Here is a 16,457-nt window from a genome sequence, read left to right on the forward strand (position 1 = left end):
ACGGGTTTAAAATTTGTACTTGGCCGACATTGAAAAAGTTCACCGCCTTTCCCTGAAGATAAAGGACATCTCAGTAAATCGTTTATTTAATTAATTTAAAAGGTAACTCGTCCCAAACATGGATATTTTTTTTCAGAATATGAACGGTTTAGTAAAAATTAACAAAAGCTAAAACGGATTATAATTAATATCCATATAGTTTTTGAACAATATCTCAGAACATCCAAAATGATGCTAGTCATATGTTAGGATTGAAAAAGCTTGAACCATGTTCAGTTAGCATTGAACAGCGAAGGGAATTGGAGGCGCCTTAGGAGTTGACCAGATTTGTGATTCAGCGCATAACCATTGCCATGATTATAATCAGATACTCGTATTGGATCCTCATATGTACTCATTTCATTCTGCTTTGACAGTAGATTGATACAAAATTATGCTGGTATTGATCAATCTCTTAATCAAGAACAATACACTAATCAACCACTATGATCTATAGCGGCCACATGAGTATTAAAGAATCAAGCGGCAAAAGAAGAAAATAGAAGAAGAAGAAGGGAAGCACTTTTTGTGAAACCGGAGGCCGCTAGTCTTCACCTTCTTCGGTTATCCCTGTAAGATCCTTCACTTTCCTTGTCCTTTAAGAACCCTAGAAACGCAAGAAACCCGAAAAAGAAGAATCCACCAGACCAGTTGCCTCCACCTCCACCTCCTCCACCGCCGCCATCACCATCATCACGGGGTGGAAATCCAGTGCCACCATCATCAAGTTGTGGTGATTTCTCCTTACCTGAGAATTCAGTGAACCATGATATGCCGTTCAAAGGAACATGCTTCACAAAAAGTGATATTTCCATATAGTGTCAACAATTTCTTAATACTATTACTCTTAGAACAAGCAGGCCCTTAATCATATATTAAATAATCTTAATAAAATGTTCTAAATGGAAGGCATGCAAAATCCGAGTATTGAGAGTTATAGATGACGGAAATAAATTGTACATAACAGAGGTGAGGGAGCGGGGGTAAGGAAAAGCGGGAAAAGATGTCAGAAATAAGCAATTACCAGGAATATGAGTCATTGTAGGAGCCTGGCGCGTGACCGTTTGCGTTTGTTCCGCACCACATTTTGCATTCTGCATAATTGGGAGGTAAATATTATGAAAATGCAATACGTCAGCATTGTCTTTTATGTAACGCAGTCTGACTGAAATGTAAGCATTCGTTATGTGTGCAAGCGTGTAGCTTCCAATGCACAAGCATGTGGGAGTATAAATAAGAGATCTTGATGAAATATTTAAAGAAACGACTAATCTTTAAACCCCTCAAGACATTCACAATTTGACAATCTGTTTATATGAATATAATAGCGTGAAAAAAAAAAATACCAATTACCATGATGACAGGTAATTTTGAAGAAAGTACGTGTTAAAACTTGCAAAGTTATACACTGAATTTACCGTGTGTGAATGGACATTTTTTCATTTAAAACCTTTCGATATCTAATACTAATCCAAATTAGAGCTAGATCAGGCCATAATTGAAGGAATCACTCCCAACGTGGTCTTTTGATGACATATTTTGAAGAACACATCAACTAATAATAACAATCTGACGTTACATGTCCTTTATCTATGAGCTGTCTTGACATATTTCTCAATATTGAACAAGTATGTGGTAGGATATAATGCTAAACGTCAAAAGAAAGAAGCAGGATACAGGATACTAAACATCATCCAGGGCTCCCATAAGTTCCAAGGATCTTTTACAGCATCATAAAAAATTCATAAACTCAGCTGAAGGTCATCTGAAAAAAGGAGGCATATTTGCATATAGCTACGGATCTCAATGCATGAGCTGCAGTAGAGATTGGCTTACGAGATATCCCATTTGTTTTCTCTTTCAATTCTATTTTTCTCTACGAATATACTGCATTAACAAAATCGCAATGCAGTTTTTATTCCTTCTCATTAACTTATTCACCAACGCAACAATTATGCTATATAACTCTAATTCAACCCAGCTATATTGCAATACTAAACCTGAAGCTGAAGCTGACAGCAAATGATGAGGACAGAATACACAAAAACCATACCCGACAACTTTATTCTGGGCAATGAGTATAGCGTCTAAGAAAAAGGGGCATACCAAAGCTGCAGCACATATTACAGTCACAGCTCGAGCATGAGGAGATCTTGTATTATGAAGAACATGTGTACATTTCAGTGCTCCTGAATGAGTCGTCTTCTGTAATTCTCTTTTTCTGTCATAAGGGTAACATTGCAAGCAAACTCTTGGTAGATAGGATCTGGTAACATTAGTCTCTGAACTGTAGCCACCTCTTTTCACTGTTTACAAAAGCAAGATCTTTTCACTATGCTTGGAAGAGCACACCCACAATCACCTCACCCACAGAAAGATAAAAAACAAACCGCACATCAAAAAATGATTTTTTTTTTCTTTTAAAGAACATGTTTAAATGAGTCCACATTGTACAGGCACAATAAACCATGATAGATTTATTTTAAAGAACATGTTTAAAAGAGTTGACCATTAACATAGCAAGTACTCATTTAAACATAGTAGGGCACAATATGGTTTGACTGTACAACCAAAATCTTGACATCAACTTGATCCCAAATTAGTGGTGCGATCAACAAATAAACATGTTCTTTGAATGTTCTTAATGGGATTCCAATAGTTTTTTTTTTTTTGGGGGGGGGGTGCTGGTCCATAAATCCTATAGCAATCAATATTATGTGCATCTGATTCATTTCCAGGCAGGTAAAATTAAAATCATGTTAAAAATAGAATAACTTTTACTCGTAAAGCATATACACCTCATTGAGCTTCATGATGCCATAGACATATTTCATTTCAAATTAATTATAATAAAAGAAACATATGAAAATGAATTTTCTCGCTCCTTGTTAAGAACAGTGAATAACAATTATTTTCTCAACACCATCTTGTTCCCTCGTCCAACTAGTGCACTCCCTTAAAATAAATAAAAAATAATCTACACCGATGAATCTCTTATAATAAGAAGCATCAATACAAAAACAGTTATAAATCAATATTTATCACCACAAAATAAAAGAAGTTAAACAAGACTAGTTACTCAAAGCTACATATTAGCAAAAGCAACCCTCCTTGTTGTATCTATTCTTGAACCAGCACCCATAAATTAGAGTCCAAAATCAAAATAATGCCTTTGATAGTTATTTCTGACAAAAAGATACTTAAAATCTAGGGAAACAATATGTTGAATTGGTGACAAATACGACCATATAAGTATTTTTTAAAAGCAAAAAACTCCATTTCAATATGGTATTATCATAACTCATGTCTCATTTTGATTTTGAGATCATAACTATGCTAAGAATGACTTTTTACCTGGTGGCAATTTGGGCAACGATACTATAGCAGTAGCCGTCATAGACATCAAGGAAGAGACAGAGAAACAGCCTGAACAGTGAACTTTTTGTTACAAATTTAAAAACAAGCATGTAACACTAAAACAGAAGAGGTAGATAGATAATATATGAACTGGCCGTGATTGCTAAGCAACAGCTGTGGTAATAGGAAAAATTAAGCAGAAAAATATCGAATTAATTTCAAAACAACTTGTCTCCAAAAGCTGAACAGTCCCACTATAGAGGAATGGAAAGAAATCAAATCCTCAACCAAATTATTCATTTTTACGGCCAAACAAAAAAGCATACAGAAGCAATGCATTCATAAGAAAGAAATTCAAAAGCCTTGACTGAAATCCCACCATTGAATACCATTAGTTCAATGAAATTTTAAATTCCACTAGGTTACATTGTATCAAGTGTAATGTAGATAGGGAATCAATTTCTCATCAACTTATCACATTTCAATTCCATTAAGGCAAATAGATATATTTAATATTTCCTAACTTGTTCTATGTGGGATATCTGGTTGTTAAAATACAACAACAACAACAAGCCTTTATCCCACTAGGTGGGGTCGGCTACATGGATTGCAAGACGCCATTGTGCTCTATCATTTATTAAGCTTTTAGAAATATAAAATAAAAATAAAAATAATAAATAAACATGGGTAGTTGCAATCTTTTCACTTTATTGCTGAGTTTATCTCCCTTTTAAATAGATGTTTGATATATACACTACTCTTGCGTCTGCATCTTAGTAGCGCTCATCATTTATCCTGTAATGGCACTTAACAACACTTCCTGTAATTTTTTTCTTTTTTTAAATAATTATTAACATAACTTTTGATGGCATTATGGTAAGCTTTTCATGGCACAGAAAATCTAAGGATTTATGAAGTGCGGTCTGGTTTCAAGATCAACTCAAACCATACTAGCAAACTAAAAGGATCTGGCTTCAACTAGATAAACAGGAAATATATGCTTATATGAGAGATAAACCGCTCTCAATAAAACAGAAACAAAGTGGTTCTACTTCAAGGGACCCTGAAACCAACAATTTGTAACAAAAACCACCCGACAAAAAAAAACTTGAGATCAAATTAGATAACATATAGCTAAATTCTGATTGTCCACGGCTAGAATTACAAACCAAAGCAACTTCAATTGATAGCAACAATTTTCGAAAAGTCAAACAGCTTTTGATTATATCGATGCATATAAACCTATTAGACGTGGCAAATACGATAAATATTAAAAAAATTTTAGAAGAAGAGCACCAAGCAAAGGTTAACGACTCAACCTCATATCGTCAACAGCCGGTTTTTCCAATAAATTTTCATGATAATAAACAACAAAAAAACTACACACATTCTGATCGGAGCTTTGGAGAACTGACGACATGAACTAACCTGAACGCTAAATAGCAGAGAGAATTGAAATTCCCAAACTATTCTTCTGAGTATTTCGGCTTCCCGACTGGCTTCTATGCCCTGAAGAAGAGAACGAAGCTTTTGAGGGTTTGAAAGCACCTTCCCTTCAGAGAAAACAGGCGCACCCCATCTTTCTCTTTTTGCGTTTTGGCCAATTAACTTGCACAACCTATCAGAATAGGCCAGGATGGAGGTATTGAGGCGGTTGTGAATTGTGATGGTGACTTCGATGACCGGATCCAAAAAGTATGGTTGGCAACACTTTGGGTCATCAGCCCCGAATCCCAGGCCCACCATTGTCTGGGCCTGCAATTTTACGTGACGGTTTTGTTAGGCCAACACTTTTATGGCCCACAGTTGGCAACACTTGTTTTTTTTCTTTTTTCTTTTTTTGGTAACACTTTAGATTTTGTATAAGGTGATAATCACTGCTACTTGGAGCCCCGGGTGTCTGAAATTCTACCGTCTGTTTTCATGCTCTTACAAAGAATCTATAACCTTTTTATTTCTCTCTCTTTTTAGTCAACATGTGACTGAAATTGTTAAAAATTGTTTGGTTGAAATTGCCTGCACAACAAAATAACATGATCAGGATTTTTTAAAATTAATGAATAAAAATGATATAATTCATTAAATTGTGCATTACCAAATTGAATCCCCCATCTGAAACTTCCCAGTAACTCTTCTTCCCATTACCACTTACTTTGAATTGATGCGGCCAATTGAGATACTTCAAGTTCAAGAGTTAAGTATCTAAGATACTAGAGTGAAAAAAATGGGCTCTTTATTTAATATTTTCATTTCTTAGGACTATCATAAACAAATTTTAACATTCTGTTTAGATGATACTTTTGTGAAACGCTTGAACCATCTTAAATACAAAAAAGTATAATCGCAAGTCGCCTTTCAAGCTCAACACTTGTCTTTTTTTTTTTTTTTCAAAATGCTGCAAATACAAACTACCACCTCAAATTTATATAATTCTATTAATTTAGTTTTTCTAATTTTAATTTTTTATTTTAAAAATTGATTTATTTTAACTACTCTCTCTGTTCAAAAATATAAGACATTTTTTAAAGAGTTGAATGTTAAAAAATTTAAAGTATTTTTAGTCTTTTAAGGTATAATCATTATCTTTTTTTCAAAAGTGCCTCTATTGATGTTGACTTTATATTTATTGTATGGTGTTTAATAAGGATAAATATAAAAAGATAGGGTTAGTTTGAAAGTAAGTAACTACTTTATTAAAGGTAAAATTAGATTAAAAATATCTTATATTTTTTAACGGAAAGACTAAGTTTTTCCTCATTACCTCTCCCACTCTCTTTACACTTTAACTCCTCATAATCTTATGCTGTTATTAAACATTTAATTTTTAAAAACCATAGATCATGGCAAGATAGAAATTAGAATGATAAATAATATATTATTTATTATGATGAATAATATAATAATATTTTAAATTAGGTAAATCTATATATCTGTGCACAAAAGTAGAGCTATAGCCAACCTTCTAGACTCAACATGTATGAATTTTTTAAAATTTTGTCATTATAAGTTATCCATGTCAACATTAATTTTTAAAAATAATTTTTTTACATAATACCGAAATTTTTTTATAGATAATAACAATATTATTTTTAAATTGTAGAAACTACTTCCTTTTATTGTTAAATTTTCTCTTTCATAATTTTATCCATTATCATAACTTTGCAATTTTTCTACCACCTAAAATATATAATTTCAGCATGCACATTAGATTTTCTATTAAATCTTCTTAAATATTAAAAAATGAGTTATTTTAATTTATATTTTTCCTAATTTCTCTCCCACTCTCCTATCATATATATAACTTCCTATAATCTTTTACTTATTTTTAGTTTTAAAAGTTTAATTATACAAACACACGATCACATTGAGCAGTTACAAAGCCCACAGGATTTTCTTTCAATCGTAATATTCTTCAATTGCTCCATGCCCTTATCAAAACAAGCAAAATCACAAAACTTTTATTTGAAGATTAGAGGATTCATGATAGATTCTTTAGTCTTTGTTCTTTTAATTCTACACTCATCTTACTATGTAAACTTTTTTCATTTAGATTGATCAATATTTTAAAATAAAATTATTTTAGGTTACAAAAATACAACATGCATTGTACAGGTGCCATATTAGTTGATCAAATATTTAAAATATAAACACCAAACTCAACGTTGATTTTAAAATTTGAATACAAGAACGTTCACTTGTCTTCATGTTAGGAAGCACGCAAAACTTCTCATACATATATAGTACAAGTGAAGAGCCTTTTTTCCCCTTTCTCAATGAGTTCATTTTCACATCCTTTGATGATAGAAAATAAAAACTTGTCAACAACATACTCCCAAGAACACCAAAACATGTAGTGTATGGTTATATCCCTGGTAATTAGTAAATAATTTGTAGGTCACATGCCCAAAATTAAAACTTCATGATTTAGAGGTAAGGTTGGAAAGATTAGAGCCAACAGAAGAGACCCGACGGAAGCCGCCATCAGCCCGGTGGTGGCGGCACCGGAAGGAGCCAGCGTGAGTGGTGGGCGAGCAGAGACAATTCCTCTTCATACTAGAAGACCTCCTAATGAGTGAACTTCTTGGGGACAGATTCAATTGGTCATCATTACTCTTCTTAATCTCATCCAAATCCAACTTAGGAATTTTCATTCCCCGATTACCCAGATTGCTCTGTGTTGTCATCACTGTGATCCTTGATAGCTTGATATTTTCCTCAACATTTTCATCCATGACTTTTTCCTGTGAAAATTTTCATGATCGCATCATCAAAATATATAATATATAGCCAAGTTATGCCAAGAATCAGACAAAAAAATTATTGGTTTATGCAGATTAATGTAAACTTACTCGAGGGTTTCTATTAAGAAATCAGAATCCTAAAATATAATCATGCCAAGAATTTATGATAATCTATTTGTCTTTTGTTTTTCCTTTAAAAAAATATTTATCTTTTTTCTTTTTGTATATGTTTTGGGTCGAAGGAATTTCCTGGAAGATACTTCTAAACTGATATAGAGTTTTTTTTTTATATTTTTTATTAAGCCTAATTCTATCACATTAAACTCGACTCTCAAAGCCATAATAATCAGGGTGAAAATACCTTTTGTATTGATGAAGTTGTTCGATCCAACATGAAATTAAGTAATTAATTCAAAGGCTTACGCTAAACTAAATTCAAAATTAAGCATATACTTGTAAAGATATGTAGAGAAAATTACTAACTAAAGTGCAGGTTGCAACTGCATATATAGCACATTAATATCAACTGTAAAAAGAAGTAATATAGATTATTTTTGTCGTGAATTTATGATTAAAATACGAATCACTCAACAATCCACAACCCTGAAATCGATTATCTTGTTTTTATTAATCAGAATGTTAACCAATATCCTAAATTAATGACGTTTATCATTACTAATATTTAACTTTCATGATGACAAAATGAAGCATAATGAATTTTATTGCAAAACAATACAATGGCACTTGGAAATTATTCATTCCAATAATGTTTCAAACACACGGAATCTTATAATTATTAATTAATTACCTGGTAAAGAGAGAGGGGATCGGATTATTAAAAAGATTCAGAATGCTTGAGCACTGCAATATTGTGATTCTGAGAAGGAAGGGATGACAGAGGGAGGAGGGTTCTGAAATCCTCAAATCTGTTCTTTCTCACCAAGACCAATAATTAATGGCATCTTCTGTTTTTCTTTCTTAACAAACTCAATTCTATTCTGTTTAATTTTTGTGGCATTTACTCATCAGTAATTTGTAACCACAGGTTTGTTAGTGCCAAAAAAAAAATAGCATTTCTGTTTATTTAGATGGTTTAGATTTGGCTAATTTTATTTCTTTAATTTGAACACAAAAAAATTAAAATGGAAACAAATTTAAACCAATTCTTTGACTTCTTTACTTTAGGTATATGACCGTATGAGTGCACTGGGATGTTTGCTCTACCCTCAATAGAGAAATCCATTTAATTAATTTATTTTTTTGACTTGTTTTCAATATTATATACTCTTTTTATCTCAATTTATAAAATTTTTTTAAATAAAATCATATATATTAATAAAATTTATTAAATACACTTTACAATTTTTTTAAATTAAAAATATAAAATTTTAAAAATGTCATTAAATTAATATTTTGTTTGTGAAATGATATTAAAAAGAGATGATATAAAAATGATAATATTTAAAAAAGTATTATTAATAAAAATTTATTCCTATTAAAGTATCTTATATTTAGGATGTCAAATATCTCCATATATTATTTTTTATAAATTGCAACAAGAAATGATGCCAATTTTAAGTCAAAAATGAATCTTTTTCATGAATCTAAAAGTAAATAAGAAAACATAAGCAAAAAAAATCTGAAATTGATCTCTATTACATATATATGTTACTTTCCGGTTTCTACGAAAATAACTAGTTACATAATTTTGAAGAGTCATTCAATATCATAATCGAAGCCATTCAGATCCATTGATAAAAGTCCTGCCAACGAATCTCAATGCTTGAGCATCTGACAGAGCTTGTGACCATGGAAGTCTTCCATTCCTATTCGATCCAGGTCCCTCGTTCATGTACTCTCCAAACATGACAGTGCTGCAATCAATAATATAAAACGACATCATAACTAAATTCGGAATACACATACATTTTCTGATACTAAACTAATATTCACAAAATCAAGAGAATCAACAGAGATTATAAAGTTAATTAGAGTTATTATACCTTTCTTTCGAGGGATCATCCATGTTATTCCAGCCCAAAGGGTCAATCATGTCGTCCATAGTGCAAAATGCATATATGACTCTCGAATATCTGCCCCAAGCCCTCCCAAGAACGGTGGGTCCATTCCCTTGGATTTTGCAACCTTGAAAAATATAGCCTGTATTGTCATCTGCTTCTTGCCTATCATGTGCCGTTATTGACCCTGATGATCGTGTTGAATGTATTGTGCAATCCTAATAACCACAATTAAAACCCATTTCCAATGATTATTAGATGAAGTATGGTAACTTTGCCCAAAAGAAAAATCACAATATTTTAGCCTATATAAATATATTATTAAAATAGGTTCCGTCTTGTTGGCTAAGACATCAAAGCAATTCAAAAACCACAAAAGTTACTGTTGTGTTCTTAGCCTATTAAATATAATTCAATTTATTTACTAAAATATTTAATTAAGAAAAGTACCTCGTACAATGACGTGGCAGTGCCCCAGATGAAATCAACAGATCCTTCAATGTAACAATGATAAAAGAAGTGAGTTCCGAAGTCATCTAAAAGAGTGTCTTGATTCCCCAAGAAGGTCACTCTATAGAACATTGCTTTGTCTCCATCTATTCTTATTGCTGCTGCTTGATCTCCATACCCAGTTGCAACCGCATTGTTCTGCACATAATAATCACATCCACAAACACTAATTAATTACAGGTTTTGTTAATTACCATCAAACTATAATTAATGAACTAATTATTACTTACCCGAACAGTAATGGCCGTGGCAACAAAATAATCAGATAGAACCTCAAGAGTCGCAGTATTAACGCTTCCTATTTCGTGGCCATTTTCATCTTTATCAGACGCTTTTCGAGAACCAGTGATCAAAGGGTAGTAGCCATCTGGTTGACTTGGTCTTCCTATGAATGAAATATGAGACTTGTTTTGTGGTATACTTAATATTTCACTGCAATATACAAAACTTCTAGCACGTCAGGATCTAGTCATGAGAGAGAAGGCCGAGATAGAAAAATATATATACAATATAAGACATACATGCTTACGTATGTATAACAACAAGAAGTATTATCTTACTAGGATATATATATACGTACTCGTAAATTCCGGGATTAATAACAATCTTAATTCTGGCGTTGTAGCTGTCTGGAATTAGATTAAGAGCCCCTTGAATTGTAGTTGAGTCTCCTGTGCCACTCTTATCAACCACGATGACTCTGCCCTTTCTTAAGTCGGCTGGCGTGACCACGAAATCTTGCCACTCGATATATCCCTTTCGAGGGAGATCGGCTCCTACCGTAGCTATTGTCGCTACAAGTAACAGAATCACCAATTTAACAGATGATTTGCTCATATTTTTATGTCACCAATAAAACCTGTGCTAGGGAGAATTTTTGAAGGAGATTCAAAGAAAATTCGGAGGTTTGTGTGGATTTAATTGTGTATGTACATGGGACTTATTTATAGAACCATGTTACTGATCCTTGTTAAACTACACTATTGTAATGTGATAAATGGATAATGTAAATCCTGGTATAATTAAATCTATTTAAGAGATAATTTATAAATATCTTAATTTAAATAAAGATATTTTAAGTTAAATGAAATAAAGAATCATAACATGAATAATTATATGTATTCAAAAAAATTGTCAAAACATTTTTCTTTGGATGCTGACATATTAATATTCAACTCGCCCCTAAAATAAAAAAGGTAAAAAAAAAAAAACAAAATAAACAATGCCTCTTTATATATATATATATATAAGTCGGAAGAAAAACAACTTCTCTTTTTATCTATGTTTTGCTTTATGATTAGATAAGATAGAAAAATCCAAAACTCAATTTCTATTTAAAAACAAAAAAATATGAGAAAAATGTGTGTGTGTGTGTGTGTCTGAGAATCAAAATCAATTTTGAAAATTATGTTCATTTAGAATTCCAAATTCATAACCCGGGCATTTATCAATTGATGAGTCAATTATTCTTCGCCTTATCTGAATTGCTATTTGCTTGTCAGTTAGCTAGTGACAGACCAAATTCTTTTGTCATGGTTGACGGCCTTATTATCGGACGCTTTTTTGAAATAAATAAATAAAGAGATAAAGAAAAGATCGCCAGCTTGGATTAGATTCTCTAGCTCTAGTTAATCTTTGCAATTAATCACCGGCTAGTGATGCTGTTGTTAATTTTGGTGGACAGAAATTTGCAACTTAATTAAATGATTTTTCTATTTTACTTTTTATTTTTTAAAACAAAAGGAAAAACAGCCTAAACGCTGATTGTACAGTCGTTATTTTGATAGTTTACTTTTAACCTCGGATTAATTTTAAAAATTTTAACATATAAATAGATCTGATAGACAGTTGGATATCTTCAAATATATATATATATATATATATATATATATCTCTTTTTATCTTAAATAAAGTTAAAATATAAAAAACAATAAAAAAATCTGTCAATTAAATATCAAATTAACATTAACTAGATTTAGAAAAACTAAAATTAATCATTTTTTGGAAATATTAAACAAATTTATTGACTAAAATGTTAAAAAAAAAACTTGATATATATTATAATATAAAAAAATAATGTCAAAAATTTGACGCCAGCCTAATGTCAGAAATTCTACTTATACGTACACCTGAAATACAATTAAGAAAATCGAATCTGAAAATTATTAGGTGGGACATGAAGGGGAAAAAAAAGCTAATTCTACCCCCAATGTTAATTTCAACGGTAAGAGTAAAATATGACGTCACTGCCCAAAGTTTAGGGAGTTGGCTTTCGTAGAGGAGCCCCTCCTCTCACTCTCTCATGGACTATTAAGACTTAAATTTTTTAATTTTAAATTTAAATTTTTTATTTATTAAATTAATAATTTATAAAAATTATAAAAAAATTAATATAAATGATCAAATTTTAATATTAATTTTTTTTATAATTTTTCTAAAATGACTTTACAAATTCACTCTGGATGGTGCAAAGTTAATATTACATTTTTTTATAATTTTTATAAATTTTGTTTTGATAATAGAATATTAAAAATAAAGATAATCTTGTAACATGCACTTTTTAAAAATATTTTTTAAAAAATTTATGAGTTAAGAATTTTGAATTTCAACTGTTCAGAATATATTTGAATAATTAATTTATAAAAAAATTAATATTAAATATGAACCGTCCACATTAAATTTGAGTGCAAAGTTCAAATTGGTTTTCTGGAAAAAAAAATCTGAAATTCTCTACTACATATATCTATGGTTTAGGATGTTTTCTCCTAAATAGAAGCCAATCTTCATCAGACTATTTTTTTGGGCTGAACAACACTGATAATATATTAATTGACTAAATAAAAATTACAAACCGGAAAAAGGTCCGAAAGCTTAGCGATATACAGACCTAACACTAGCAAGTTATCAAAAATTAATCGTGATCAAGGTTGATTCACTCCTATATTTTAAGCCAATCGTGTCCTTTGATGAAGGTTCTACCGACATATCGAATTGCTTGATCATCTGACAAAGATTTGGACCATGAAGCTCTTCCAATTCTGTTTGATCCAGGTCCCTGATTCATGTACTCTCCGAAAAAGGAGGTGCTGCAATATAAGTAATTCATAATTATCTACTCATCAATTTTCACATGAATTTGATAACATTAATGAAACTTGAGAAAAATAACTGAGGAAATTAATGTAATGGGTTAGAAGGAGTGACGTTACTTCTGTTTGTAGGGATTATCCCAATCACTCCAGCCTACAGGGTCGATGATATTGTGGAATGTGCAGAAGGAATATATGATTCTGGAATAATTGCCCCAAGCTCGCCCAAGAATGGTGGGTCCAGTTCCTAGGATTTTGCAATCCTCAAAGATAAAACCTGAATCATCTTCTGTGTTCCTTTCGTGTGCTGCTATTGCTCCTGCTCTTGTTGAGTTTATTGTACAGTCCTGATAACACATGCATAAGTAGCTGTTAGAGAAGTATTGGTCGATGACATTCTAGAGGCGAGTGAAAGAAGCAAATACTGTGTATATTCAAAGTAAGCAACATTTATGGATAATTTCTCTAAGAAGACCCTAGTGTATGATTCTAGAGATTGCAAAGGTTATATTGATTATTTTTTAATTTTTTATTTTGACCAGCTATTTTTTTAATTTTTTTCAGTAAACTTCATAGTTTTTTATTTATTATATATTGTCTTTCTGCTTTAAATTAAATTTTCTATTTATTATTTATTCATGTATTTCTAGTGTCTTTTCCATTGGAGGCCATAGTGTGCACCTTTTTCATCTTGGACTTACAACCTTATAACTTTCACTAGACTCAAAATCTGTTAGGTTAATATTCTTATACTTTAGTTAGTATACAAAATTGAAATATTTTTGAATGCCTATAATAAGAAGAAAAAAAAAGTTACATCTGCATGAAGATGTATTAAAATTACTTAATGTTTTTAATCATAATATTAAAATTAAATTAGCGCGTACACACACATATTATTATCTAGAATATTCTTCAAATATATTATATTATTATGCTGTATATATTTCAATTATTATTAGAAGATATTATTTGATATTATTATATAATTATTATTAGTGATTATGTGTTATCTATTTCTTAGTGTAGATAATGTAAGCTTAAGATTCGTAATATATATAACATTTTTTAATCCTTCCCCGACTCATCTCTCTCTAATAGCTTTCATATACACATAGTAAAAATCAACAGCTACACATTTCATGATTTCAGATAAAAGAGAGAGAGAGAGAGAGAGATGTGGTGACCAATTCAAACGCCACAAAGGCTATTTCATACATTTTATTATGAGGTTATTAATAAATATTCATTTATTAAAAGATTTAATAAGATATAGGAGATCGATTTGCCCAAAAAAATAAGATATAAGAGAAACATAAAAATAATATAAGACTTAATTAGTGTTGAAAAAAAGAGAAAAAACCTGATACAACGATGTGGCACTTCCACAGATGAAATCGATGCTTCCTTCAATGTAACAATGATAAAATAAATGAGTTCCAATATTATCCATAAGAGTGTCTTGATACCCTAAGAACCTCACTTTGTAAAACACAGATTTATCTCCGTCTATTCTTATCGCCAATGCTTGATCTCCATGCCCACTTGGAACTGCACTATTCTGCACATGTAACTCTTTCGCCATCAAATTCCTTTTATCTTTCCATGTATAAATAAAGATACTAATTCATCACAAATCCGCAATCAATAATTAATTATAATTAATTACCTCAATGGTTAGAGCGGCAGCAACAAAATAGTTGGATTGAACCAGAACGGTTGCAGTATTCATGCTTCCTAACATGTTCCCAGACTGATCTGTATCAGACGCCTTTCGACAACTTGTGATCACTGGGAAATCGCCATTTCTTGTATTTGGTCTTCCGATGATTGATACATACGACTTGTTTGCTGGTATTTCCACTGTTTCACTGCTTATATACATCAGATTGTGAAATATAATTGCAGAAACTTACGAATTAATTCATGAACGAAACATATATAATGATCGGCGTGTATGTATGTACTTGTAAGTTCCAGTATAAACAAGGATTTTCATTCGTGATTCATTGTTGGCAGGGATCAAATCTACAGCTCCTTGAATTGTGATTGAATTTCCACGTCCGTTTTGATCAACCACGATAGCTCTACCACTCTTGATGTCATTTCGCGTCACTATTAGGTCTTTCCACGAAATGAATAATTCTGCGCTAGTGCTAGCATCATTCGCTGCAGCGGTGACCGCCACCACAAGTGTTAAAATTAAAGGTTCAAGTTTTAGCTGCTTCATACTGTCAACAGGTCATTGGGTTCGCAAGGTACTGTTATTTATGGCGCTCACAAATGAAGACGACCACGGCAAAAATATGAGGAAAGAGAACAAAAAGAAGACGCGGGAAGCAATGAAGAAAAATGTGCCAAAGGTGTATGGGGAAAAATCCTATGAGGCTTGTTTATTTTATATATATGTGTGTGCTCTGAGTAATCTTAGATATATAATTTATTTTTTAATAATTAATAAAACTAGTATGTCACGGGTGTGAACAAAATTAAAAATAATATAAATATACGATAATATTCAATTAATATTTAAAATTTAACTTTTTATTAAATATACTGTGAGAACAAAAAATCGTTTGGGTGGGAAAAATTTTAAAACACGAAGTTTACAAAATCAAACATCCTGGTAAATTATAGAGAGGAAGTTATGATACTAAATAATTGCATACGCTATTTTATTCCTTATTAATATTAAACAAAGTAAATATTCTTAATAAGAATATTGTAAATTTGACACCCCAAAAAAAATATTTTTAAATATTTCACAGTTATTAGCTCTAGTATAAATTAGAAAAAAGAGATAATGAACGTATACCAAATTGATCAATTATTTTTAAATTAAAATCTTAAAATTAAATGAGCAATTAAAAAAAAGTAAACAACAGACATGTGTTATCTATGCGAAGAGATACTTGTCATGTATAGGAAGAGACACTTGTTATCCATATAAAAATTTGCTAATTATTCTTCTATTGTATTTATAAATTAGAAAAAAGAGATAATGAACGTATACCAAATTGATCAATTATTTTTAAATTAAAATCTTAAAATTAAATGAGCAATTAAAAAAAAAAGTGTTATCTATGCTATTATGTCTTTCCACGAAATGAATAATTCTATGCTAGGGCTAGCATCGTTTGCTACGGCGGCAACCACCACCCCAAGTGTTAAGATCAAAGGTTCAAATTTTAGTCACTTCATAT

The 16,457-nt window shown here is 31.1% G+C and overlaps 3 protein-coding genes across 3 annotated transcripts; all 3 read right to left on the reverse strand.

Moving 5' to 3' along the window:
- Positions 1-376: 376 nt before the first annotated feature.
- Positions 377-5,019, reverse strand: LOC129317399 (protein YELLOW LEAF 1, choloroplastic-like). Its single transcript, XM_054961729.1, has 5 exons — positions 4,825-5,019; positions 3,394-3,465; positions 2,146-2,345; positions 1,064-1,133; positions 377-787 (listed from the first exon to the last, which is right to left on the reverse strand). The coding sequence occupies exons 2-5, from the start codon at positions 3,440-3,442 to the stop codon at positions 591-593; spliced, it is 516 nt and encodes a 171-aa protein (XP_054817704.1). The 5' UTR covers positions 3,443-3,465; positions 4,825-5,019; the 3' UTR covers positions 377-590.
- A 4,344-nt stretch (positions 5,020-9,363) lies between these two features.
- Positions 9,364-11,002, reverse strand: LOC129318374 (pectinesterase QRT1-like). Its single transcript, XM_054963097.1, has 5 exons — positions 10,746-11,002; positions 10,396-10,597; positions 10,106-10,303; positions 9,641-9,873; positions 9,364-9,511 (listed from the first exon to the last, which is right to left on the reverse strand). The coding sequence occupies exons 1-5, from the start codon at positions 11,000-11,002 to the stop codon at positions 9,364-9,366; spliced, it is 1,038 nt and encodes a 345-aa protein (XP_054819072.1).
- A 2,101-nt stretch (positions 11,003-13,103) lies between these two features.
- LOC129318375 (pectinesterase QRT1-like) lies at positions 13,104-15,484 on the reverse strand. Its single transcript, XM_054963098.1, has 5 exons — positions 15,222-15,484; positions 14,924-15,125; positions 14,618-14,815; positions 13,375-13,601; positions 13,104-13,251 (listed from the first exon to the last, which is right to left on the reverse strand). The coding sequence occupies exons 1-5, from the start codon at positions 15,482-15,484 to the stop codon at positions 13,104-13,106; spliced, it is 1,038 nt and encodes a 345-aa protein (XP_054819073.1).
- Between the last annotated feature and the right edge of the window lie 973 nt (positions 15,485-16,457).

The sequence above is a fragment of the Prosopis cineraria genome, unplaced genomic scaffold (assembly GCF_029017545.1).
Source record: "Prosopis cineraria cultivar Desert tree isolate PC_DT_omini unplaced genomic scaffold, ASM2901754v1 PC8, whole genome shotgun sequence".
Lineage (NCBI taxonomy): Eukaryota > Viridiplantae > Streptophyta > Magnoliopsida > Fabales > Fabaceae > Prosopis > Prosopis cineraria.

Bases quoted from the DNA above. Each gene is read 5' to 3' on its own strand.
- LOC129317399 (XM_054961729.1), bottom strand. From the start codon at position 3,442: ATGTCTATGACGGCTACTGCTATAGTATCGTTGCCCAAATTGCCACCA. The intron at 2,346-3,393 runs GTAAAAAGTCAT...TTTTGTAAACAG, and splicing joins GTTGCCCAAATTGCCACCAG to TGAAAAGAGGTGGCTACAGT. The intron at 1,134-2,145 runs GTATGCCCCTTT...CCAATTATGCAG, and splicing joins TAATATGTGCTGCAGCTTTG to AATGCAAAATGTGGTGCGGA.
- LOC129318374 (XM_054963097.1), bottom strand. From the start codon at position 11,002: ATGAGCAAATCATCTGTTAAATTGGTGATTCTGTTACTTGTAGCGACA. The intron at 10,304-10,395 runs GTAAGTAATAAT...TATTATGTGCAG, and splicing joins CCACGGCCATTACTGTTCGG to AACAATGCGGTTGCAACTGG. The intron at 9,874-10,105 runs GTACTTTTCTTA...TGTGGTTATTAG, and splicing joins CTGCCACGTCATTGTACGAG to GATTGCACAATACATTCAAC.
- LOC129318375 (XM_054963098.1), bottom strand. From the start codon at position 15,484: ATGAAGCAGCTAAAACTTGAACCTTTAATTTTAACACTTGTGGTGGCG. The intron at 14,816-14,923 runs GTAATTAATTAT...TTACATGTGCAG, and splicing joins CTGCCGCTCTAACCATTGAG to AATAGTGCAGTTCCAAGTGG. The intron at 13,252-13,374 runs GTAACGTCACTC...CTTATATTGCAG, and splicing joins GATAATCCCTACAAACAGAA to CACCTCCTTTTTCGGAGAGT.